We start from the raw sequence: 25,692 nt of genomic DNA, 5'->3' as shown, positions 1-25,692 counted from the left end.
ATATATATATACAGTATATTAATTTAGAGAAAACTAATGTCAGTGTGTAACTGTGTAACGTGTGTGTTTCAGTGTCTGTTCAGTCTCCCAGCGCTGGTCTGGAGTCAGTGTCGGAGCGCTCTCATGCCGTACACAAACACACACCTCTGGAGCGTCACAGGGAGGATTATGGGATGGAGAGAGTTCAGCCGTCACACAGTTCTCTTCCTCCTGCACTGGCCTCAGCGCCGCTCAACAAGGTGAAGCACCTGCAGATCCTCAGGGTTTGGTCCTGTATCTTCAGGAAGCTCATATGTCTCTCGCTCTGCTTCCAGGCGCGTGAATCCAGCGGCTCGTCAGAGTTCTTGTGCTCCGTGTGTCATAAAGTGTTTCCTCTGCAGCGCATGCTGACGCGTCACCTCAAGTGCCACAGTATGATCAAGAGACACCCCTGCAGGTTCTGCGGGAAAGGCTTCAACGACACCTTCGACCTGAAGAGACACATGAGAACACACACCGGTGAGATTACTAGAGTTCACTTGAACTCACACCAAAACATTCTCATTACATCTGCTCACACACAGAATCTTTCCTTGTCACACAGTTTCTGAGAGCTGACACTCAAACAGCAGAAGCACACACCAAATCTACAAAACCATACACTCATTCTCAGACTTTGACTTCGTTTTCAATTTCATAAAACACTTTTTGCAAAACACAACACATTTCTTTGTGTAACACACAAAAATCTAACAGGAATTAATCTTATGACAAATGTGTTTGCAAATGCTTTTGAGGTGTGTTTGTGATATTTTGAAGGCAGTGCTTCATTTTGCAAGAAATGAGAGGCATTTTGCATTTTGTGTGCAATTCTTGAAGTTTTGAAAAAAAGAAACAAAGTTTTGAAAATGTGTGTGAGTAGTTGAAAAAAACAAACTCAAATAAAATAAACATTTCAAATAATGTTTTCATTAAATGAATTAAATTTCATTTCAATTTATTTGATTTTTGTATGGTTTTAGTTTTAGTTAATCTTTATTTTGATAGATACAAAAGAGACAGCGCTACAGTATTAAACATGTTAAACAGTTAAAGGTGCAGTGATTTCTGAGAAACACTGGTGATATTTGAAATCACCAAAAACAAACACACCCCTATCTTGATAGCTCCACCCCCAAATTCACAAACATACCATGCAACACAGGCACCTCCCCTTCATGAATGAACACGCTCCTTGCTGCTGATTGGCCACAAGTGTATTTTGGAAAACACTCACTTACTTACATTTACTGAATATGATCTAGATGTAGTGTTTGATAAAAATGTGTTTTTCTCAGCTTTTTACTCTTTTTATGAAACCTACCTACAAAACCTACCTAAAAAAAAAAAAAAAACAATGCTTGAAGCTGGAATAAAACTGTTTTTTTGTTTGTTTGTTTGAAAGAAGAGGGTCTGATGTTATTTTGATGTATTGCAAGTTCAGATATTCATACAACAGAATATTCTGGGGGCCATGAGATTTTAGTAAAAATCAGCATTTCATTTCATTTCATTTCAGGCCTTCAGGTCATTTTGACCCGTGAGGGAAAGATTTGTTACAAAACACAAGAGAAGGATGAAGGTTGGCTCCCTGTAAACAGTAAGCAGGCCCTCTGCAGGTACTGATCCGCTCGAGTCTCTCTCTCTGTGCGCAGGTATCCGTCCGTACCGGTGTGATCTGTGTGAGAAAGCCTTCACGCAGCGCTGCTCTCTGGAGTCTCACCTGCGGAAGATCCACGGCGTGCGGCAGCAGTACGCTTACCGCCAGCGACGCTCCAAGATCTTCGTGTGTGAGGACTGCGGCTTCACCTCCAGCCGACCGGACGAGTACTTCCTCCACGTCAGACAGCAGCACCCAGGCAGCCCGGCCCTGCGCCGTTATTACCGCAAACACATGCTGGAGAGCCCTTCGCAGCACAGCATCACCCCCTTCATGCTGTACCCCGCCGCCGGACTCTACATGTGAAGCACCTTTAGTGTGTGTGCATACCAGCGCTGGAGACACCACACTGTAACAAACATTCCATAACCTCTACAGTAAAAAGCTGGCAGCTGTGGTTGACTGAATTTTACTGTAAAAAAATATGGTAGCAACATTTTAGGTTTTACGAATTCAACTTATATGTGTCCCTGCAGCACAGAAGCAGTCATAAGTAGCACAGGTGTATTTGTAGCAATAGACAACAATACATTGTATGAGTCAAAATTATACATTTCTCTTTTATGCCAAAAATCATTAGGATATTAAGTAAAGATCATGTTCCATGAAGATATTTAGTAAATTTCCTACCATAAATATATCAAAACTTAATTTTTGATAAGCATTGCTAAGAACTTCATTTGAACAACTTTAAAGATGATTTTCTCAATATTTTGATTTTTTTTGTCCCCTCAGATTCCAGATTTTCAAATAGTTGTATCTCAGACAAATATTGTCCTCCTAACAAACCATACATCAATGGAGAGATTATTTATTCAGCTTTCAGATGACAAATAAATCAAATTTTCAAAAAATTAACCCTAATGGTTTACATTTACAGTTTTTTTCAGCTGCTCACACACAGAATCTTTCCTTGTTACAGTTTCTGAGAGCTGACACTCAAACAGCAGAAGCACACACCAAATCTACAAAACCATACACTCATTCTCAGACTTTGACTCTTCTTTTTTCATAAAACACTTTTTGCAAAACACAACACACAGTAGCAGGGGAACTTACCGTTGACCATTTAACAGGTCTTTACTGAAGCATTTTCACAATTTTTTTACCATTATAATCACAATCATTTTTTACAGTGAGAGACAAGACCAGAGATGAAAGCTGCAAATCATTTCATGTTAGTTTACAGTTTTATGATAGAAATGTTAAATAACCAACAGCTATATGCAGTGATGCAAACTACTCGACTTTTTTTCGCAATGCATATTACTAATCAAAAATTAAGTTTTGATATATTTACAGTAGGAAATGTACAAAATATCTTCATGGAACATGATCTTTACTTAATATCCTAATGATTTTTGTCATAAAAGAGAAATGTATAATTGTGACTCATACAATGTATTGCTTGTCTATTGCTACAACTATACCTGTGGCTACTTATGACTGTTTTTGTGCTGCAGGGGTCACAATTTTTAATTCCCCAAATTCTGATTCCCACTCCTGGAACAAGGCGGATTTAACAAGAAACATGCTGCATGTAAACACCTTAGATTAACTAACCAACAGCTATATGCAGTGATGCAAACTACTCGACTTTTTTTCTCAAATATGGGATTCTGAGAGAAAGAGAAAGATGAAGATGATGAAAAGTACGTGTGTGAATAACCTGCATCTGTTACCTGTGCTATAATACAGCGATTCAGTGTGGAAACTATTTTATTATAATAAAAGTCACAAGGTAGTGTTCACAACAATTGCCACGTGATAGGACCTCTGTGAGCGAGTTATGATAAAATAAAAGCTGTGCGCATATATATATATATATATATATATATATATATATATATATATATACATACTATATACAAGCACACTGCATGCATACTATGCACAGGATACTCACATGACAGGGGTTCATATCTTCATTCTGCATCTCCAGTAAATGTTTCTTGATTTAAGGGTGTTTAGATACTAAACTTTTATACTGGAAAACTAAAAAAATACTGAGGAAGAGATTCATTTTATTTGCAGTGCATGCTATTATTTAGTGCCACGACTTTATAAATTTAAGACTTTCTGCTCTGATTTAAGAATTGTTGATGCTTTTATTTGTGGAAGGGTGAATTAAGACTTAAATTAAGACCAGCAGAATCCCTGCATGGGACTGCATTAAACACACAACATTATCGTCATTATTTTGGCACTTGAGGAATAAAACATGCAGCATAGATGACAACAATGTAACAACCTTCTGTTCTGAATATATATCTTTGCATAACACGTGCTATTTCACATAATACTTTTCTAAAGTAGGCAACATTCTGTTCACTGTATTCTGTTCAACTGTTTTCCGTGATTAAAAATCCAAATAAATCTTCTTTATTTCTCAATGTATTGAATACCACTCATTCAGCTAAATGCTGAACAGTGTATCATATTTTTATATACAATTATTTGATGTGAGCAGCTATATAACAGTTTTGTAAAACATTTTAAGACACTTTCAAGGCCATTTATGGCCTCAAAAGAAGAGCCATTATAAATAGATTCAGTATTAGAATACATAAATAAACTGTACAAGTCACAAAAGACACAGGATTGTTACAGAAACTAAATGTAAAAGTTTTAAAATATATTTTTTCATTTTAATAAAACCACACCCACTCTTTTTAGAGGACAGAAGCCACACCCACTCATTTAAGGGTACAAAAGCCAAACTCCTCTCAGAGCAAAGTCAGTACACTTGTGTTTATTATTAATCACTTTGCTGAAGAAGACAAAAACACTTAAGATGGTCTTGAGCTGCAGCTTATTGATGAGGGTTAGTGTTACTGATTGTAAAGTAATCAAAGTAGGTTTATCAGTATGTGTGTTTCTTGGAATCAAACCCATGATCTAGACCAGCTAATCCTAAAACTCACTAAAGTTATGGAGACAAAAATGCTGAAAATATCCTCAGATGTTAGTGAGTTCTGGAAAAAACACTTTCCAGGCTTAGACCAGAAAAACAGCATAGGCTGGTTTAAACTGGATTTTCATATTTAACAAACAGACCCATCTTTCAAAGACAAATCATTTGAATTCACTCTGTGTTAAATAAATAAGCCAACTTTATTTCTAAGTTACTCACTCTTAAATAGTTTTCAGTGTTGAAACAACTTCATTCTTATTTTGTACAAAATATATCTCTGTCAAATAATGATGTAGTATATGATAGTTTGAACACAAACACGTGTGAAGAAACCTTGATTCCCATAAATAGCAGGTAAAAGCAGGACAGCAAAATGAACCCAACAAACTACAAACCAGCAAAAAAATCTAAATATTGAGAAAATCATCTTTAAAGTTGTTCAAATGAAGTTCTTAGCAATGCATATTACTAATCAAAAATTAAGTTTTGATATATTTACGGTAGGGAAATTTACTAAATATCTTCATGGAACATGATCTTTACTTAATATCCTAATGATGATTTTTGGCATAAAAGAGAAATGTATAATTGTGACCCATACAATGTATTGTTGTCTATTGCTACAAATATACCTGTGCTACTTGTGTGTTTTTGTGTTGTGGGGGGACATATTTTTTTTTTCCAAATTCTGATTCCCACTCCTGGAATAAGGTGGATTTAACAAGACACTTGTTGCATGTAAACACCTTAGTCATAAAATCCACTGAAAGGAGATTCACATGCTCAGACCGCAGAGAATTATGGGTGATAACAGAGGGTGATAATAATTAGTGTAGGTGTTAAGTAATGTAAACTAATTTCTGAAAATTTATATTAACACTTATTATTATTATTAACATTTGCCCAGTTCTTTCCAGTTGGAGTTCGAGTTTTGGGGAATTTTGAAGGGTTTCTAATTAAATTACTAATTAGAAAACTAATTAGATAATTAGATTAAATTCTAATTAAATAACTGAGCACATACTGCATAACCAATGGCAGCATCTGGACTCTCTTGGGAAATCTTTTGAGAAACAGCGAGAAATAAAATCTGTAGATCAGTAGACCTAAAACAACCATACTTGTGAATATAAACATCATATTCAGAATATGAGTGCAATCAGAAGATGGAGCTGAAATGTTTATAAACGTGACGAGTGAATCAGAGTCATGGCTGCGAGATTTTCTGGCGAGACGCTGCTTTAAAGCAGGAAACTTTAAATCATTTACTCAGTCATGTGGACACTATGCTGAAAAGGCTTTATAGACTGTAACTGAAGAACAGAGAAGAAGAGATCAGACTCCTGCACAATAGAGTAGATCACAGTCCACGCAGATTCACTGAAGCGTCTGCTGTTGACTATCTAGTGTTCTTCAGCAAAGATCAGCACTGCAGTGTCGCTCCCACAGCAGCAGCTCAGACCCCTCGGCACAAACCAGCAGATACGACTCACTCCTCACCTGCGGCATCCACACCTGTCAATCAAACACGCATCTATCCACATATATATACATATATATACACAGCGGGTAAAATAAGTATTGAACACGTCACCATTTTTCTCAGTAAATATATTTTACTAAGGTGCTTTTGACATTAAATTTTCACCAGATGTCGATAACAATCCCAGTAATTCATACATACAAAGAAAAGAAAACAAATAAGTTCAGAAATCAAGTTCTGTGTAATAAAATGCAATGACACAGTGACAGGGAAAAAGTATTGAACATATAAAGAAATGGAAGTGCAAAAAAACATGGAAAGCCTTTAATGAGAAAAATGGTGACGTGTTCAATACTATATATATATATATATATAGCTTAATATTTTCAGGATCAGGATACCAATATCCACTAACTTGTTTAATAGAGTACAAAACACCAAATCTTTACCAGATTACTTGTTTAATTTGCATTCATGCATTTAGCAGATTCTTTTGTCCAAAGTGACTTCTATGGAGACAGATTAGTCTCAAATATAATTCACGCAAAAAACACGATTCACACATGCGTAAACAATTTCACATGCATGAAACCTAATTCACGTACACATAAAAAAAATTCACGTGCGTGAAAAAAAAAAAATATATTCACAAAAGGCAATTCACATGCGCAAAATAAAATTATATATTCATAAAATACATTTCACAAATGCAAAACACAATTCGTAGATATACAACTGTGCACAAAAACCTTTGAATGTTTAAAATGTACGAGTGTCTGAATGTACAAATCGTCATTTACTACGAATCCAGCTCGGATTTGTGTGTGTGTGTTTTTGAGACTTTCCTGGCAGAGCTCTCTTCCCACGTGGGTCTGTCGTACTCTTTAGCCAATCAGATGTGAGCTTACCATTCAAACCAATCATATCATAAGCCACCGAGAGTGCATTCAGAAGCTCACAGGCAATCGGGGGAGACGTCAAGAGAGAAGCCCATAGAAGCCCTGGCGTTACATTTTAAAATACTATACAAAATAATTAATCAGAATACTTACTCCTGCTCACTCACGCCAAAGAACTCCCCGCTCAAGCTCGCCGTCTCTGCAAGATTAACGATGGCAGTTTGCACGCACAGCTACTAGAAGATTTACATCTGTCAGACAGGTTGCTGACGTCATCAAGCTTAGTTTGAGTCTGCGCGTCAGAAACGGAAGTGCTAAAAAATCGCTAAAAATGGGCTTCACTTGTCTCAATTGAGTTCCATTGGGTCGCTGTGTCCATTTCTTTTACTGTCTATGGGATTACTGATGTAAAGGCTTAATTTCCGTTCTAATTAATCCATATTGCGCAAAAGGTGCGCAGAATCGTGCTCCTTGAATGCACTCTCAGTGGCTTATGATATGATTGGTTGAATGGTAAGCTCGCATCTGATTGGGCTAAAGAGTACGACAGACCCACGTGGGAAGAGAGCTCTGCCAGGAAAGTCTCAAAAACACACACACACAAATCCGAGTGGATTCGTAGTAAATGACGATTTGTACATTCAGACACTCGTACATTTTAAACATTCAAAGGTTTTTGTGCACAGTTGTATATCTACGAATTGTGTTTTGCATTTGTGAAATGTATTTTATGAATATATAATTTTATTTTGTGCATGTGAATTGCTTTTTGTGAATATATATTTTTTTTTCACGCACGTGAATTTTTTTTGTGTGTATGTGAATTAGGTTTCATGCATGTGAAATTGTCTACGCATGTGTGAATCGTGTTTTTTGCGTGAATTATATTTGAGACTAATCTGTCTCCATAACTTCCAAGCAATTTAAAAAAATGTTTAAACTAAGTTCATTAGAAAGTTTGATTATTAACCATTCCAAAGGTTGAAAAAATAAAATAAAAAAAATCTTTTGATTGCGAAAGTTGTGTTTCCAGTCAAACTCAACTGCATTGCTGACGCAGTATTGCCTGTACCTGTAAGTGCACTCACCCTGTTGAAGAGCAGCAGGTGGCGGTGCAGCGGCGTCACTAGCGGGTAATGACAGGCAGGGGGCGTCACTGAGCTCTACAAACATCAGGTTTGTCAATCAGCTTTCAGTGGACAACGCGACCGACACGTGTAGGAATGATGCACACAGATCAGACACAAGAACAGATAAAGGTGACACGCAGCCGTGACAGATGCAATGCTAAAGTGAGTGAGTGCTAAGAGAGGCTTACGTCACACACGGAGTCCAGACAGCGCAGCGGCCGACACACACACAGCTCTGTGACTGAAGGAGAAACAGGTGTTAGATCAGCCTCAGCCAACACACACACACTCACACACACACACACACACACACACACTCATGTTTGTTTTTGTGAAAAGTGGGGACATCCCATAGGAATAATGGTTTTTATACTGTACAAACTGTATGTGTTATTGCCCTACACCAACACTACACCTAACACTACCCCTTACAGGAAACTTTGTGCATTTTTACTGTATTTGATATTGCTCTTTATGTATGGTTTTATTAGCGTTTTGAAAAATGGGGACATGGGTTATGTCCTCATAAGTCACCCTCTCCTTGTAATACCTGTGACATACCCATGACATTATACAAAGTTGTGTCCTGATATGTCACGCACACACACGCACACACACACACACACACACACACACACACAGTGATGCCGCTGTGAGCCTGCGAGAGCGTGAGGAAACATCATGTGTGACTGATCGCAGGTTTACAAAGAACCATTCAGTCCAGCAAACCAGAGACAGAAGATGTGCAGGAACCTTCTGAGACATTATGTCTCATCACAAGCAGAACACTGTCTTAAATGGGTCACACGCCATTCCTGCAGGGTTCACGAAGGTAATTTAAGATTTTTAAGACATTTCTATGAAATATCTGCCAATAGGCTCAGAAAGATCATCTTAATTCAGAGGGAAACTCATCTTCATTCACCACTGACAGACATATGTGATTAATTGTTTGACAATATAAATTATTAATAAATAACTTTAATAAATATGTATTTAATTTCATTAAAAAATTTTTAGAGGTTTAAATATTTAATTCATAGCATTAAAAATACCTATTTAATTATATGTCTCCATGTAAAAATAATTTTTTTTAACAAAACAGACAATTAAACAGTTAATCACAGTTATTATTTGTTTGAGAATCGTCAGTCATGAACCTGGTGACAGGTCTAGTCATGTGATCCTGCAGTTGTTCTGTTGTGTCTCATCATCTATTCCCAGACAAGATATTTATCACTATTCTCAGGGCAGAGCTTCAAACACACTCTACAGATAATATTACACACACACATCTCTGTGACATCTGTAATGCTAATTCCAGATCACAGATCATTCCTGACCTTGGTCTCTGCCGGCGGTCAGTCTGAGGATCTCGTCTCTCAGTCCAGCCATCTCCTGCTCAAGCTCTCTGTTCCTGCACTCGGCTTTGTGCAGACGCCTGGAGAACATCAACAACACTGTATTTACTAGCAGTGCATCAATACTACTGCGCAGTCATCCACTGTTCACTCTAACAAATGTCACAAAGAAAAGTGAAGCCAAAACAGTAGCGATTCATTTGGTGTCTGAGTCTGCGCATTAGTGATTCTTTTGGAACTTAAGTCTGCACAGTAGCGATTAATTTGGAGCTTAAGTCTGTGCAGTAGCGATTCATTTGGAGTCTGAGTCTGCGCAGTAGCGATTCATTTGGAGCTTGAGTCTGTGCAGTAGCGATTCATTTGGAGTCTGAGTCTGCGCAGTAGCGATTCATTTGGAGCTTGAGTCTGCGCAGTAGCGATTCATTTGGAGCTTAAGTCTGTGCAGTAGCGATTCATTTGGAGTCTGAGTCTGCGCAGTAGCGATTCATTTGGAGTCTGAGTAGTGATTTCTTGGAGCTTAAAGTATTCGCAGTAGTGATTCATTTGGAGTCTAAGTCTTCGCACAGTAGCGATTCATTTGGAGCTTGAGTCTGCACAGTAGCGATTCATTTGGAGCTTGAGTCTGCGCAGTAGCGATTCATTTGGAGCTTGAGTCTGCACAGTAGCGATTCATTTGGAGCTTGAGTCTGCGCAGTAGCGATTCATTTGGAGCTTAAGTCTGCGCAGTAGCGATTCATTTGGAGTCTGAGTCTGCACAGTAGTGATTCATTTGGAGCATAATTATGCGCAGTAGTGATTCATTTGGAGCTTAAGTATTCGCAGTAGTGATTCATTTGGAGCTTAAGTATTCGCAGTAGTGATTCATTTGGAGCTTGAGTCTGCACAGTAGGGATTAGTTTAAGCTTGAGTCTGCGCAGTAGGGATTCGTTTAGAGTTTGAGTCTGCGCAGTAGTGATTCGTTTTGAGCTTGAGTCTGCCACAGTAGGGATTAGTTTAAGCTTGAGTCTGCGCAGTAGCGATTTGTTTTAAAGCTTGATTCTCCACAGTAGTGACTCGTTTGGAGCTTGAGTCTACACAGTAGTGACTCATTTGGAGCTCAATTATGCGCAGTAGTGATTCATTTGGAGCTTAAGTATTCGCAGTAGTGATTCATTTGGAGCTTGAGTCTGCACAGTAGGGATTAGTTTAAGCTTGAGTCTGCGCAGTAGGGATTCGTTTAGAGTTTGAGTCTGCGCAGTAGTGATTCGTTTTGAGCTTGAGTCTGCACAGTAGGGATTAGTTTAAGCTTGAGTCTGCGCAGTAGCGATTCGTTTTAGCTTGAGTCTGCACAGTAGTGATTAATTTAAAGCTTGAGTCTGCACAGTAGTGATTCGTTTGGAGCTTGAGTCTGCACAGTAGTGATTCATTTGGAGCTTAATTATGCGCAGTAGTGATTCATTTGGAGCTTAAGTATTCGCAGTAGTGATTCATTAGGAGCTTGAGTCTGCGCAGTAGTGATTCATTTGGAGCTTGAGTCTGCGCAGTAGTGATTCGCTTGGAGCTTGAGTCTGCACAGTAGGGATTAGTTTAAGCTTGAGTCTGCGCAGTAGGGATTCGTTTGGAGCTTGAGTCTGCACAGTAGTGATTAATTTAAAGCTTGAGTCTGCGCAGTAGTGATTCGTTTGGAGCTTGAGTCTGCGCAGTAGTGATTCATTTAAAGCTAGAGTCTGCGCAGTAGTGATTCGTTTGGAGCTTGAGTCTGCGCAGTAGTGATTCATTAGGAGCTTGAGTCTGCGCAGTAGTGATTCATTTAAAGCTTAAGTCTGCGCAGTAGTGATTCATTTAAAGCTTAAGTCTGCGCAGTAGTGATTAATTTGGAGCTTAAGTCTGTGCAGTAGCGATTCATTTGGAGTCTGAGTCTGCGCAGTAGCGATTCATTTGGAGCTTGAGTCTGTGCAGTAGCGATTCATTTGGAGTCTGAGTCTGCGCAGTAGCGATTCATTTGGAGCTTGAGTCTGCACAGTAGCGATTCATTTGGAGCTTAAGTCTGTGCAGTAGCGATTCATTTGGAGTCTGAGTCTGCGCAGTAGCGATTCATTTGGAGTCTGAGTCTGCGCAGTAGCGATTCATTTGGAGTCTGAGTCTGCGCAGTAGCGATTCATTTGGAGCTTGAGTCTGCGCAGTAGCGATTCATTTGGAGCTTGAGTCTGCACAGTAGCGATTCATTTGGAGCTTGAGTCTGCGCAGTAGCGATTCATTTGGAGCTTAAGTCTGCGCAGTAGCGATTCATTTGGAGTCTGAGTCTGCACAGTAGTGATTCATTTGGAGCTTAATTATGCGCAGTAGTAGTGATTCATTTTGGAGCTTTAAGTATTCGCAGTAGTAGTGATTCATTTGGAGCTTAAGTATTCGCAGTAGTGATTCATTTGGAGCTTGAGTCTGCACAGTAGGGATTAGTTTAAGCTTGAGTCTGCGCAGTAGGGATTCGTTTAGAGTTTGAGTCTGCGCAGTAGTGATTCGTTTTGAGCTTGAGTCTGCACAGTAGGGATTAGTTTTAAGCTTGAGTCTGCGCAGTAGCGATTCGTTTTAGCTTGAGTCTGCACAGTAGTGATTAATTTAAAGCTTGAGTCTGGGAGGTAGTGTCTGCGCAGTAGTTTATTTTTTAATTATTTTTTATCTTGAGTGTGTATGGTATGTATTGATTTGTTTCATTTGGAGCTTAAGTATTCGCAGTAGTGATTCATTTGGAGCTTGAGTCTGCGCAGTAGTGATTCATTTGGAGCTTGAGAGTCTGCGCAGTAGTGATTCGCTTTGGAGCTTGAGTCTGCACAGTAGGGATTAGTTTAAGCTTGAGTCTGCGCAGTAGGGATTCGTTTGGAGCTTGAGTCTGCACAGTAGTGATTAATTTAAAGCTTGAGTCTGCGCAGTAGTGATTCGTTTGGAGCTTGAGTCTGCGCAGTAGTGATTCATTTAAAGCTAGAGTCTGCGCAGTAGTGATTCGTTTGGAGCTTGAGTCTGCGCAGTAGTGATTCATTTAAAGCTTAAGTCTGCGCAGTAGTGATTCATTTAAAGCTTAAGTCTGCGCAGTAGTGATTCATTTAAAGCTTAAGTCTGCGCAGTAGTGATTAATTTAAAGCTTGAGTCTGCGCAGTAGTGATTCGTTTGGAACTTGAGTCTGCGCAGTAGTGATTCATTTAAAGCTTAAGTCTGCGCAGTAGTGATTCATTTAAAGCTTAAGTCTGCGCAGTAGTGATTCATTTAAAGCTTAAGTCTGCGCAGTAGTGATTCATTTAAAGCTTAAGTCTGCGCAGTAGTGATCCTGAGGTGGAGCCGCGGTATCAAAGCCCCAGTCAAACACACAATCACGACGCCACACCCCAGTTTTCTAGTGTCAAATGATGAACTAAATACAAACTTAGCAGAAAAACTAACACTTGAACATACATCAGCATAATAAAAACTACCAAAAATGACGGAAAACATCTTTGCGGAAAATTGATTTTATTTGATATTTGCTCCCTTCCTATTGGTTTACATGGGGGGGGGGGTGTTTATGACCTATACTGCAGTCAGCCACCAGATCAAAATGTTTTGGCTACACTTTTCAGCATTTATCATCAGATATGACTGTAATAGTTGAGTGTATGTTGTTGTACCTCTGCAGCTCGTAAGTGTGTACGTCGCTCTGCTCCGTCTCTGCGCTGCTGCTGATTGGCTGGGGTTTGTTCTGCTCAGCAGGAAGTGACATCAGCTCAGCGGTGATGGATTCTCTGAGCCGCCACACCTGATTCTGCAGCACATACACATTCATACTGACATCTGATTCAGACTGCTGCTAGATGAAGATCACTTATGTGAATAGATGACACCTCTGTAAATTTTTAAATTTCCTATCATAAATATGTCAAAACTTAATTTTTGATTAGTAATATGCATTGCTAAGAACTTCATTTGAACAACTTTAAAGATGATTTTCTCAATATTTTGATTTTTTTGCTCCCTCAGATTCCAGATTTTCAAATAGTTGTATCTCAGACAAATATTGTCCTCCTAACAAACCACACATCAATGGAGAGATTATTTATTCAGCTTTCAGATGATGCATAAATCTCTATTTCAAGAAATTGACCCTTATGATTGGTTTTGTGGAAATATTATTCATAAAACTGTGAATATGTGATAATCTGTAAAAATGTGTGATTTAGAAATGTTCCCCACATCTGAATTTTGTGGTTTTCAGCTTTCTCTTTCTGCAAATAGTATAGTTGTATGATTAAGCTGTATATATGTATGAGCAAGCAAAATAATTTCTATAAAATCAATCGAAGGCTGAATTATTTGTGTATGGTGGTTTGAAAGGCGCACAGGAAACAAAAGCCTTGAAAAAATGATGAAATATGAATCCGCTAAATCCTGGCCAAATCACAGAGATTCTGATTCAGGGACAAATATGGACCTCGGTGTTCAGTACAATATGGTAGGTCATATGCGGGGGAATTTTTACTTTACAAATTACAGACATGGCTGATTCACACAGGAATAAAATCACAGACAACCTCCGCAATTATTACAAATATCTAGAGATCACCAGGTAATACTGATCCTGTGCGAATAGGGCTATTGTGTGTGCAAGCACACATGGAAATAAATCTATTTCTAAATGTACATCAAGAAGATTACTTATTGTGGTTAATTTTTTAATAAACCCATGTTAAATTGTATGTTTCATGACTTTAGATTATTATTTAGATTATTACATTCTATTTACCCATTCAAATGAAATCCAGAAAAGTTCAAACAAAATCAAAAATTGAATCCGGCAAAATAAAAACAGAGGAAAAAACTGAATTTGGGAAAATTATCATGTGTTTTACAGGACACTGAAATGTAATTTTTGTTAAACTTTTAATACATTTTGATCACTAAAATTTAATATAATCATTAAAACGAAAAAGTGAATTTGGTCAAATAAATAAATAAATAAAACGGATTTCATAAAGCCCTACTTGGGGCCCTATAAAAACCATTTCATAAATATTTTTTTCCCAAATTCTCTGTTTTGAATTCCATTTTAACAGCTTGAATTAATCGTAATAATTAGAAAGCACATCCAATCCACTGAATTCATAAAACTTTAGCAAAATAATTTTTTAACAACAACAGCACCCTATGAATTTTTTTTTTCTTCAGAAATTCTGTCTGTGTGAATTTCTCATTTTTTTATGATGTAATACATATTTACAGTAAACTCCATTTTTATGACTGAATTTGATGATTTTGTTCATGTTTTCATTGATCAGTACTCATCGTACCAGTGTTCCCTGCAGGTGGAGCAGGTCTCTATCCTGCTGCTGGTTGATCTCCATCATGATGTCTCTGCTGCGGTCCAGTGCTCCCGTCTCTCTGGACAGCACAGCAGAGTGAGAACATTGGAATTTAAGAATCAATATTGATTCATAAAAATTAGAATCTATTGAAATCGAAAAAATCAATATTGCCCTAGCATATTTTGTTGTTTTTAGTGGCCTCCGCTGTCATTGCAGTGCGTGTTGAACATAAAAAATGATGCACAGTATAATATATACTCTCTCTCTCTCTCTCTCTCTCTCTCTATATATATATATATATAAATAAACGCAAAAGCCTATATGCTTGCATATGCTTGCATATATGTATGTGTGCTGTGTACATGCAACTATACCTATATTTAAGAAAAATAGGTTGTTTATATATTAAATATATTTATTTACAATATAAATTATATGAATTATATTATTTTCTAAATATATACTGTATGTGTGTGTATTTATGCATATATAATAAATATGCGCAGAACACACACATATGTTATGCAAACAAAAACTTTTATTTTGCATGCGATTAATCGTTTGACAGCACTACTCAATTCTCATCCGCCTCTGCGGTGCATTGAAACCAGACACATCAGCATTAGGCTTTCCAGCATATACTGGGACTTCCACAACAGGTAGGCAACAAAGCAGCGATCGTAGTTATCAACACCGCATGATGTTTTTATTCACGCAAGTGACACGAAAAACATATTGTGAGTAATATAGAGCGATAGAAGCATATTCGCTTCGCATTTGGTGTGAACACACCGTTAAAGCTGCGCTCAACAATAAAGCTGCTGATGAAGAGTCACTAACCTGGTGGCTGTGTAAGAGTAGCCTACAAACGCCAGATGAAGCCCGACAGGCGCTCGCTCCATCACCTCACTCAGGCTTTCCTGAACACAAGAGAAGAAGAGTCAGATCACGCTGAGATTCACATCTATGTGACGGATCTGATGGCTTGGGTACCGTGTGGCTCAGACAGTCGTCCAGCACGTCGAAGTTGGAGGTGTCTGTGGCGTCGGAGACATCAGGACGGTACGGAGGAGGGAGGAGATGAAGGGAACTCCAGTCCAAACCTGTGAAGAACGGGTGTTTTCTGAAGTCCACGGAGCCCCGTGAACCCAACCTCTCGCTCCGGTCACAGATCAGAGCGCTGATGAGTGACCGCGCCTCCTCGGACACATCCGACCCCGGAGGAAACTCAAAATAATCCTGTTCAGACAGAAACACACACTCAATGCTTCATCTATATTCATGCTTTATTATTTTATTATATTGGAAAAATTGGGCTAATCGTGTAATACTGTATTGTTTCTTGTTTATGGTTTTATGTTGTATTGAGGGATCTGAGTTATAAATTGTAAATTTAAAAGTTCAGTTTAACTTGAAGAAATTATGACAAAAATATATTACTATTGTATATTAACGCTTACTTCTCAAAACATAAATAATAATAGTAGTAGTAGTAGTTGTAGTAATTATTTAAAAGTTCAGTTCAACTTGAAGAAATGAAAGTTTAGTCTAAATTAAAAGTTTAGTTTAACTTGAAGAAATTATGACAGAAATATATTACTGTTGTATACTAAAACTTACCTCTCAAAAGAGAAATAATAATAATAATAGTAGTAGCAGTAATAAATAATAATTTACCACAACACAAAACTCTAAAACTCTTCACCACAGCTCACCGAAATAAATGTTTGGTTTAACTTGAAGAAAACATGTAGAAAAGTATCATTATTGTAGAAATAAAAAGTAATAATAATGAGAAATATCACACAGAATTACACAATTTTTCATCCATGTTTGATTTAAACAGAAAACTTATGTTTACATCATTGCTTGCTAAAAAATTATAGGAATTGTTACATTTTCATTTGATTGCATTTTAAAGAGTTAATTACATTGTCAAGAGTTTTACGAAAAAATTTAACCACCTTTTAAAAGATTTATCAAATTGTTAAAAGTTTTATACATTCATTTGAATGTTTTTGAATATTAAAAGAAAAATGGAATTTCATCGGGACCTACATTAGGCAGATGTTTTATTCAAAGTAAATGTTAGTTATATTGAATTGAAGGTACAGTGAGTGTACATGTTTATAACTTATATTTTAGTGCTGTGCTCTACTGTATGAGCTACATGAACACTTCTATTGTCCTATTCATCAAAAACGGGCATCATTTAGTTTTTGGTGAGCGTTATCTCCTGCTGTTTTGGAATAATTGCATCTATCCTACTTCCTCCTTACTGCTTCCCCAAATGGTCAGTTAGTTTCCTGAACTCCAGCGGTCACTGACATGTAAATGTGGATGCTCACCTTTAACTTTCTGACGTCAAACCAGTTGTTTTTACTGTTTAGTTTCACTTTTTTTTTACTGAAAAAGAGGCTCTGAAACATACAGCATGTTTTTATCGTACATTGAACTAATAAAAATGATCAAGGAAGAGTCAGTTTCTCATGGTGTGAGTTCTTTAAGTTCACCAGCGGTCACTAATAAACTACTTTCCTCTCTGAAGTCAGGTCACATTTATTTCTATAGTGCTTTATACATTACAGATTCTGTTGAAGCCGCTTCACAGTAATACACAGGAAAATAACAGTTAATGTGGCAAAATTGTTGCAAAAAGTTATAATAATATAAAATAATACAAAATAATAGTAATATACAGTGTTGGGAAAGTTATACTAATTAGTAACACAAAATTAGTAACTAATTGTTTTACTTTTCGTAAAGTAATCTGTTACATTACTTTTGCATTAGTTCTCTCCTGGGCTGATCTTGCTAACAAAAAAACAACAACAATAACAGTCATATTTGATCAATAATTTAAAACACACACACACACACACACGTGATGTTTGACTAAATTCATTTTGTAGGAAAGGTAACTTGCTTTACTTATTTTGAATGATAAACTTCTCACGTGTGAGGCGCTCTGTGAAGGAACATCAGTAGAATATAGCGCTGGGTGCAGTTCACACAGAATGCACTTTTGTGTTGATAAAGATGCGTCAGTGGAAGAGGAAACAATGCAAGAAGATGGGATTGAACTTCTCTTAACTTGAGCGGCGTGTTTTTAGAAAGCGTTTCATGCATGAGATGAGAGAGGAACAGTGAGAGCAAATGTATGTTTAATCAGTGTTTACAATGGAAAAGATGGAAAATAAAAGAGGACCCTGTGAAGAAGTACTGCTGTATGTCTGATATTTCATGTTTGCATCACGGTGACAGACTGAAAGCTGCTGTTCATTGTTTTACAGAACATTTATAGATAATAATACTCTACTGGTGTTATAACTTCACTCATTCTGAATCTGAATCACCTTGACTCTTGAGAATTTGTTTTTAAAGCACTTTCCTCGTATTATTTCTGAACACATAATATGTATAAGACAAGTTTGTAGAAGATGTGGCTGTAGTTCATGCATCTTTTCTGCAAAGTTATTTAACAAGTGATTGTTTAACATTTACATCATGTTGACATCTTCATGTGTGCTGCACTCGGAATAGAATATTCTTTAACAAGAGGGTTAATAAAGAACAAGTTACTCGAATCATGTTGTAGTCACATTTTCAAGCCGACTAGTTAAAAATCGTTCTGAAAAAAAACTGAGATTTAAATTTTTTGCCATCAAGCCCCACCTTGAAGTGTATTATTTTGGCGTAGGTCTCAGAGATGGACTCGGCGTAGAAGGGTGTGGTTCCCAGCAGCATCTCGTACGCGCAGACACCCAGAGCCCACCAATCACACTCAGAGCCGTAGCCTCCGCCGCCCTCCACCGCCCGCAGGATCTCTGGAGACAGATAGTCTGGAGTCCCGACGGCCAGCGACGAGTGGATCTGAGAACATTCAACATATGATTACATCAGGTCGACTGCACATGACTGAATGCAGGCTTACGTCTGATAAACATCACCAGTCCGTCATCCTCCAGACGCAGACAGGAGCCAAAATCACCCAATCGCACATGACCATCCGCCCTCAGGAGAATGTTGTCAGGCTTAATGTCTCTACAGGAAGACAGCAGACATCCAACTGAACATCCCATCATCATATACAACATCCTATCCACTATATATACATTCAGATTTATTAAAGTACATGTTTATTGTTCATTGTCATGATGAACTGCTCTGTGTTAGTACCTGTGCACATAACCGAGTCTGTGGACTGAATCGATGGCCATCACCATCTCAGCCAGGTAGAACTGAGCCATGTCCTCCGGGATACGATCACCAAACTTACTCAGCAACGTCAGCAGATCTCCACCGACATAGTAATCCATGACCAGATACTGCAGAGCAGAAGCGGAGAGACACTCATAATCCAGAGTGAAAAGATGAAGAGACAGAACTGTGCAGATCATGATTCATGAGCACTGGGCTGAACTGAATCATGTGTCAAGGAATCACTTTGAATGAATCTTTTTAACACATTTCACCTGTTTTGTGTGCACCTAACTGCTGAAAAAAACAACTGAAAACATCACGGAAAATTCTAATGGTTTCGACTAAAAATACCATTAAACTTTTAACCATTAAAACCATTAAAAAATGGTTTTCTGTAGTGTGTTTTGGGACACATTCCATCAGGATTTATTGGTTTTTGTAACAAGCCATCAATAGAAGGTAACTAATTACCAGTAGAGACCAACAGGGTCCATTACAGTTTCCAAGTCCCATTATAACCAGTAAAAGCACTACAAATTTCGTAATGGTGTCTATTGTTTTTATTTTAGCAGGGCTGTTTCTCTCATTTGCTCTTTTTTCATTGTTTATCACTCAGCTAAAGTTCTCAGAACTTTCACCAACGTTTTTTTTAAGTTGCATAAACGTTAGAACAAAACGTTCTTATGTTGAAAGAACGTTCTGATAATAGGCTATTTTTCATAAAGCTGAGAGAAACCGTTTTGAGATCAATACTTGGAGCATTCATGACCTAAGAAACAATTCACGTTCTTGGAATACTAACCAATAAACGTTATATTATATTTTGGGTGAAAAAAAAAAGATGGTAGAACGCTGTAAACGATTAAATAAACTTTACATATTATAACGTAGGCTAATCACAACAAGAAAACTTGACATTTCAACAAAAACATGTTAGATATTGTTCCTGAAAGGTTTTTATGACCTTAATTTGTTACCTTGGCTACAGAACTGATGCGTAATGCGTAAATTAATCAATCTGGATTAATCTTTTCAACGACTTTGTTTTGTCTCTGCTTCTGATTCTCCCATTTGCTCTTTTACATTATCACTTTATAGATTAATACAATCAGATACAAAAATAATTTCAAATATTTATTAGGCTACATAAATCTAACATTCATCTGTGATTACTGGATTCCTGAACTATCATCAACTGTCACTAAATGTCATCAAATTTAAAATACAATTAATAAAGGTTCGCGAATCATTTGATTCGGATCGGGACTTCGGAGAGGGTTCGCGAATCATTTGAGTGGGATCGGGACTTCGGAGCGGGTTCGCGAATCATTTGAGTCGTATCGGGACTTCGGAGCGGGTTCGCGAATCATTTGAGTCGGATCGGGACTTCGGAGCGGGTTCGCGAATCATTTGATTCGGATCGGGACTTCGGAGCGGGTTCGCGAATCATTTGAGTCGGATCGGGACTTCGAAGTGGGTTCGCGAATCATTTGAGTCGGATCGGGACTTCGGGGAATCGAAGCGGGTTCGCGAATCGTTTGATTCGGATCGGGACTTCGAAGCGGGTTCGCGAATCATTTGAGTCGGATTGGGACTTCGAAGTGGGTTCGCGAATCATTTGAGTCGGATCGGGACTTCGGGGAATCGAAGCGGGTTCGCGAATCGTTTGATTCGGATCGGGACTTCGAAGCGGGTTCGCGAATCATTTGAGTCGGATCGGGACTTCGGGGAATCGGAGCGGGTTCGCGAATCATTTGATTCGGATCGGGACTTCGGAGCGGGTTCGCGAATCATTTGAGTCGTATCGGGACTTCGGAGCGGGTTCGCGAATCATTTGAATCGGATCGGGACTTCGGAGCGGATTCGCGACTCATTCGGATCGGGACTTCGGAGTAGATTCACGAATCATTTGATTCGGATCGGGACTTTGGATTTGGTAGGTCAATTTTTGATTTCGGAGCGGGTTCGCGAATCATTTGAGTCAGTTTGGGAGTTCGGAGCAGGACTTCGGGTAATCGGAGCGGGTTTTTTGAATCATTTGAGTCGTATCGGGACTTCGGAGCGGGTTCGCGAATCATTTGAATCGGATCGGGACTTTGGGGAATCGGAGCGGGTTCGCGAATCATTTGAGTCGGATCGGGACTTCGAAGCGGGTTCGCGAATCATTTGAGTCGGTTCGGGGACTTCGAAGCGGGTTCGCGAATCATTTGAGTCGGATCGGGTCTTCGGGTAATCGGAGCGGGTTCGCGAATCATTTGATTCGGTTCGGGACTTCGGAGCGGGTTCGCGAATCATTTGAGTCGGATCGGGACTTCGGGGCAGGTTCGTGAATCACTTGATTCGGATCGGGACTTCGAAGCAGGTTCGCGAATCATTTGAGTCGGATCGGGACTTCGAAGCGGGTTCGCGAATCATTTGATTCGGATCGGGATTTCGAAGCAGGTCCGCGAATCATTTGATTTGGATCGGGATTTCGAAGCAGGTCCGCGAATCATTTGAGTCGGATCGGGACTTCGGGGAATCGGAGCGGGTCCGCGAATCATTTGAGTCGGTTCGGGACTTCGAAGCGGGTTCGCGAATCATTTGAGTCGGATCGGGTCTTCGGGGAATCGGAGCGGGTTCGAGAATTATTTGATTCGGATCGGGACTTCGGTGCGGGTTCGTGAATCATTTGAGTCGGATTGAGACTTAAGAGCGGGTTCGTGATTCACTTGATTCGGATCGGGACTTCGGTGCGGGTTCACGAATCATCTGAGTCGGGTTCGCGAATAATTTTAGTCGGATCGGGACTTCGGAGCAGGTTCGCGATTCTTTTGATTCATATAGGGACTTTGAAGCGCATATTGCGAATCGTTTGATTCAGACCGGGTTAATAAAAATATAAAGAGAGAATACACAGATACAGATGTGTTGCCAGGTTTACCAAAAAAGTTATAAATGTACACCTTAAGAGGACACATAGGATGAATATAGAGATTAACAGAACTGTGAACTGTACAGCAGCTGTCTAGATCAACTCTGAGTAGAGAAAAGAAAGGTTGATTTAAGGTAATTTTTTGTTTATATATGTGAAATTCAGCTCCCAGGAAACACAAATTAATTATTTTTTCCTATTTTCTCTTTTGAGTAGTTAAAGAATCGAGGGGAAAAAAGAAAAAACAAAATAACAAGAAACGAAGCTTTTCGAATCTCCGAATCAGTTGAACCAGTCGCGAATGAGTCACTGTTTTAAAGCGCTCGAAACGCCACGTGCTGGCGACACCTGCTGGTCAAAACTGTGTAAATGCAACAACTAAGTTATGTCAAATGTCATATTTTACGAACCAAAAATGCTTGTAAATTTTTTTCACCAAACACCATTACATACTAAATGTATAATTTGTGTTATTTTATTAATTTGTAGTGTGTATTTTTTTGTGTGTTTTTTGTTTTGTTTTGTTTTTTATGAAAGCTTGGCTAAACAGGCCAAGTGACAATTAACTACTCTTTCATTTTTCTTACTCAATTATGTTATTAAACATTAAATACTATACATTATAGGTAGAGTAGTGGATAACGATGTGAGGTCCCATGGTTTTAGGGGCATGAGTGATATAAAGTCATACTTTTGGTCAAATAAAACATAAATCAACTGAACTGGTCCATTTTGTGTTCAGAACATTCTGATTCAAATTAAAGTGTTTTCACAGGTCAGGCTGTGTGTTTATTCTTGAATCAGTGAATCAGTGAGTCGTCGGCTGTGTGAAGTGACGTACGAGGTGATTGTCGTCCTGGAAAGCGTAATGCAGCTCAGTGATCCAGCGCCGGTCTCCTTTCAGCAGAACCTCCTGCTCCTCCTGATAACACGTCGTCTGAACACACACAGCTCTCCATTAACACTTCATTATAATCAAACCCAGCTAACAGGGAACGTTCTCAGAACTTTGGCCAATGTTACGAACAAACATTCTTCCAGCAACATTAACAGAACATTCTTTCAAAATGAGCCGGGGCCGGACTCACAAAACATCCTTAAGAAGACATTTCTACCTAACTGCCATTTTCTTCTTATTTTCTAATGTATGAAAAAAAGTTAAGAATATTTTGGATTCCCAAGAATATTTGTATATATTTTATTCTTAAAATTGTTCTTAAGACAAAACTTAAGAAGAATTCAAATTCTTGAAGATAAGCTTCTTAAAAATCACCGTAAATAACTTCTTAAAGATATGATAGCCCCAGACTTGTCTTAAATCCCAAATAGTAAGAAATATTTAAAGAATTTATTGGGTTATTTCAAATTAATTGTTACGTTTTTTAATGTTACTACTTGTTTCAGAACGTTACATTCAAATGTAACATCCTCATAATAAACACACTGTAACAAAATGATCAAATGGAATGTTTGCATGTTTTTAAAAACTGGACATTTGCATTTACATTCAAATAATGTTTTTGCAACGTTAGCTAAACGTTCTCAGAACATATGTTTGTTAGTTGGGAATCTAAGCGCTTTTAGAGAAGATGAAGACTGTTACCTCTCCACGCTTCAGTATGTTCCACTTGTTCATGATCTTCAGCGCGTAAACCTGCTGTGTGTTACGCATGCGGGCCAGAGCCACCTGTGCAGTCACACCTCAGTCAATATATTAATACTCATCCGCTTCATAACAGAAGCAGCAGAAACCCTCTCACCTCGCTGAAGGTTCCTCGGCCGATCACCTTCAAGATGTCAAAGTCATCCCTGCTTATCCGAGTCTTCTTCACCTGTCTGACCAGAGGCTCCGCTGCGAACATTGGAGGAGAGAGAACACACAACACAACCATAACGACAAACATAACTGTAAAGCTTTCATAATCACTCTAGCTTTAAGAGAACAGTGAAGTCAACACCACAGTAATCAGTGGTGGGGGTGACTCGAGTTATGTAATCAGATTACTTTAGTGTTAGTAACAGAAAATATATTTTTTTAATTGCTGATGCAACACATTACTTCCATAAAAGTAAATAAATATGCAATTAGTTACTTTTTTAGAGAGTAATGCAACATTGTAATGAATTACTATTAAAAGTAACTTTCCCCAACACTATGACAATATCTATAACTATAATAAGATTGTAATTATGACTATAACTGAATGATAAACACATTGACAGCCAATTAGAATCCAAACTGCTTTAAACAGCTGATTAAAGATTACTAAAACAAACACTTTTTTTTTTTTTTTTCAGAGAATTAACCTGCACAGATTAATTCTTGACTTTAAGACTAGCAATGTGCGCTAACAAAATAAATATAGTCAATTTTGACTTTAAGGTTGCTTTTACTATGTAAAAAAGAAAAGAAAAAAAGAGAGGGTTCTTTTCAAGGCTCTATCAAAAAAAAATCCTTTCTGCACTGCAAAAAAATATATTTTCTTAGTATTTTTGTCATGTTTACTAGTTTAAATATCTAAACATTCTTAAATCAAAATGCATTTACTTGACAAGTAAAATGATTTAAGATATAAGTCTTGTTTTCTTAAAAAAAAAATCAATATTTTGTTAGTTTTTAGTTTAAAAACAAAAGAAAAATACTCTTAATACAAAGGCTAAGCACAATTTTTTTTATATATATATATATATATATATATATATATATATATCTATATATATATATATACATATATATACACACACATACAGTCGTGGCCAAAAGTTTTGAGAATTACATAAATATTAGTTTTCAAAAAGTTTGCTGCTAAACTGCTTTTAGATCTTTGTTTCAGTTGTTTCTGTGATGTACTGAAATATAATTACAAGCCCTTCATACGTTTCAAAGGCTTTTATCGACAATTACATGACATTTATGCAAAGAGTCAGTATTTGCAGTGTTGGCCCTTCTTTTTCAGGACCTCTGCAATTCGACTGGGCATGCTCTCAATCAACTTTCTGGGCCAAATCCTGACTGATAGCAACCCATTCTTTCATAATAACTTCTTGGAGTTTGTCAGAAGTAGTGGGTTTTTGTTTGTCCACCTGCCTCTTGAGGATTGACCACAAGTTCTCAATGGGATTAAGATCTGGGGAGTTTCCAGGCCATGGACCCAAAATTTCAACATTCTGGTCCCCGAGCCACTTAGTTATTACTTTTGCCTTATGGCACGGTGCTCCATCGTGCTGGAAAATGCTTTGTTCTTCACCAAACTGTTGTTGGATTGTTGGAAGAAGTTGCTGTTGGAGGGTGTTTTGGTACCATTCTTTATTCATGGCTGTGTTTTTGGGCAGAATTGGGAGTGAGCCCACTCCCTTGGATGAGAAGCAACCCCACACATGAATGGTGTCAGGATGCTTTACTGTTGGCATGACACAGGACTGATGGTAGCGCTCACCTTTTCTTCTCCGGACAAGCCTTTTTCCAGATGCCCCAAACAGTCGGAAAGGGGCTTCATCTGAGAATATGACTTTGCCCCAGTCCTCAGCAGTCCATTCACTATACTTTCTGCAGAGGATCAATCTGTCCCTGATGTTTTTTTGGAGAGAAGTGGCTTCTTTGCTGCCCTTCTTGACACCAGGCCATCTTCCCAAAAGTCTTGGCCTCACTGTGCGTGCAGATGCGCTCACACCTGCCTGCTGCCATTCCTGAGCAAGCTCTGCACTGGTGGCACTCCGATCCCGCAGCTGAATCCTCTTTAGGAGACGATCCTGGCGCTTGCTGGACTTTCTTGGATGCCCTGTAGCCTTCTTTACGAGAATTGA

The 25,692-nt window shown here is 38.3% G+C and overlaps 3 protein-coding genes across 8 annotated transcripts in view; 1 reads left to right on the top strand and 2 right to left on the bottom strand.

The window, feature by feature from the left end:
- Positions 1 to 25,692, bottom strand: part of LOC122138773 (NHL repeat-containing protein 3-like) — a 93,420-nt gene that overhangs the window by 58,076 nt on the left and 9,652 nt on the right. The window lies entirely within an intron of this gene.
- On the top strand, positions 76 to 2,161 carry LOC109053651 (transcription factor Ovo-like 2). 2 transcript variants are annotated; one of them, XM_042733344.1, is made up of 3 exons: positions 76 to 239; positions 315 to 498; positions 1,674 to 2,161. In XM_042733344.1, exons 1-3 carry the CDS (start codon positions 174 to 176, stop codon positions 1,982 to 1,984), a joined length of 561 nt encoding a protein of 186 aa, XP_042589278.1. In that variant the 5' UTR covers positions 76 to 173; the 3' UTR covers positions 1,985 to 2,161. The 2 variants fall into 2 exon arrangements, with proteins under 2 accessions (XP_042589278.1, XP_018926528.2); XM_019070983.2 differs by having other exon boundaries at positions 76 to 498.
- The window catches only part of LOC109053652 (myotonin-protein kinase-like), a 24,761-nt gene continuing 4,333 nt past the window's right edge, over positions 5,265 to 25,692 (bottom strand). Inside the window, exons 2-15 of one of the 5 annotated variants that reach the window (XR_006155796.1) lie at positions 23,649 to 23,740; positions 23,492 to 23,575; positions 22,730 to 22,825; positions 18,951 to 19,099; positions 18,722 to 18,815; positions 18,447 to 18,644; positions 15,765 to 16,010; positions 15,612 to 15,691; positions 14,757 to 14,847; positions 13,101 to 13,234; positions 9,448 to 9,545; positions 8,293 to 8,345; positions 8,063 to 8,163; positions 5,265 to 6,107 (exon numbers count right to left, since the gene is read on the bottom strand). Coding sequence is in view for 4 of the 5 variants with exons in the window: in XM_042733337.1 (XP_042589271.1) it covers positions 6,006 to 6,107; positions 8,063 to 8,137; positions 8,293 to 8,345; positions 9,448 to 9,545; positions 13,101 to 13,234; positions 14,757 to 14,847; positions 15,612 to 15,691; positions 15,765 to 16,010; positions 18,447 to 18,644; positions 18,722 to 18,815; positions 18,951 to 19,099; positions 22,730 to 22,825; positions 23,492 to 23,575; positions 23,649 to 23,740 (1,592 nt within the window). In the remaining variant the exon portion in view is untranslated. The remainder of the gene's footprint in view (positions 6,108 to 8,062; positions 8,164 to 8,292; positions 8,346 to 9,447; positions 9,546 to 13,100; positions 13,235 to 14,756; positions 14,848 to 15,611; positions 15,692 to 15,764; positions 16,011 to 18,446; positions 18,645 to 18,721; positions 18,816 to 18,950; positions 19,100 to 22,729; positions 22,826 to 23,491; positions 23,576 to 23,648; positions 23,741 to 25,692) is intronic. The other 4 variants (XM_042733337.1, XM_042733338.1, XM_042733339.1 and 1 more) reach the window with 4 other exon arrangements.

The sequence above is a fragment of the Cyprinus carpio genome, chromosome B10, assembly GCF_018340385.1.
Source record: "Cyprinus carpio isolate SPL01 chromosome B10, ASM1834038v1, whole genome shotgun sequence".
In the NCBI taxonomy this organism is placed as follows: domain Eukaryota; kingdom Metazoa; phylum Chordata; class Actinopteri; order Cypriniformes; family Cyprinidae; genus Cyprinus; species Cyprinus carpio.
The sequence above is the reverse complement of the archived record's forward strand: the minus strand, read 5'-3'. Positions and strand labels throughout refer to the sequence as shown.

What these genes read in the sequence shown, in the direction of transcription:
- LOC109053651 (XM_019070983.2), top strand. Translation starts at nt 174, where the DNA reads ATGGAGAGAGTTCAGCCGTCACACAGTTCTCTTCCTCCTGCACTGGCC. An exon ending in ACACATGAGAACACACACCG is followed by an intron (nt 499 to 1,673) that starts GTGAGATTACTA and finishes CTCTGTGCGCAG; the next exon opens with GTATCCGTCCGTACCGGTGT.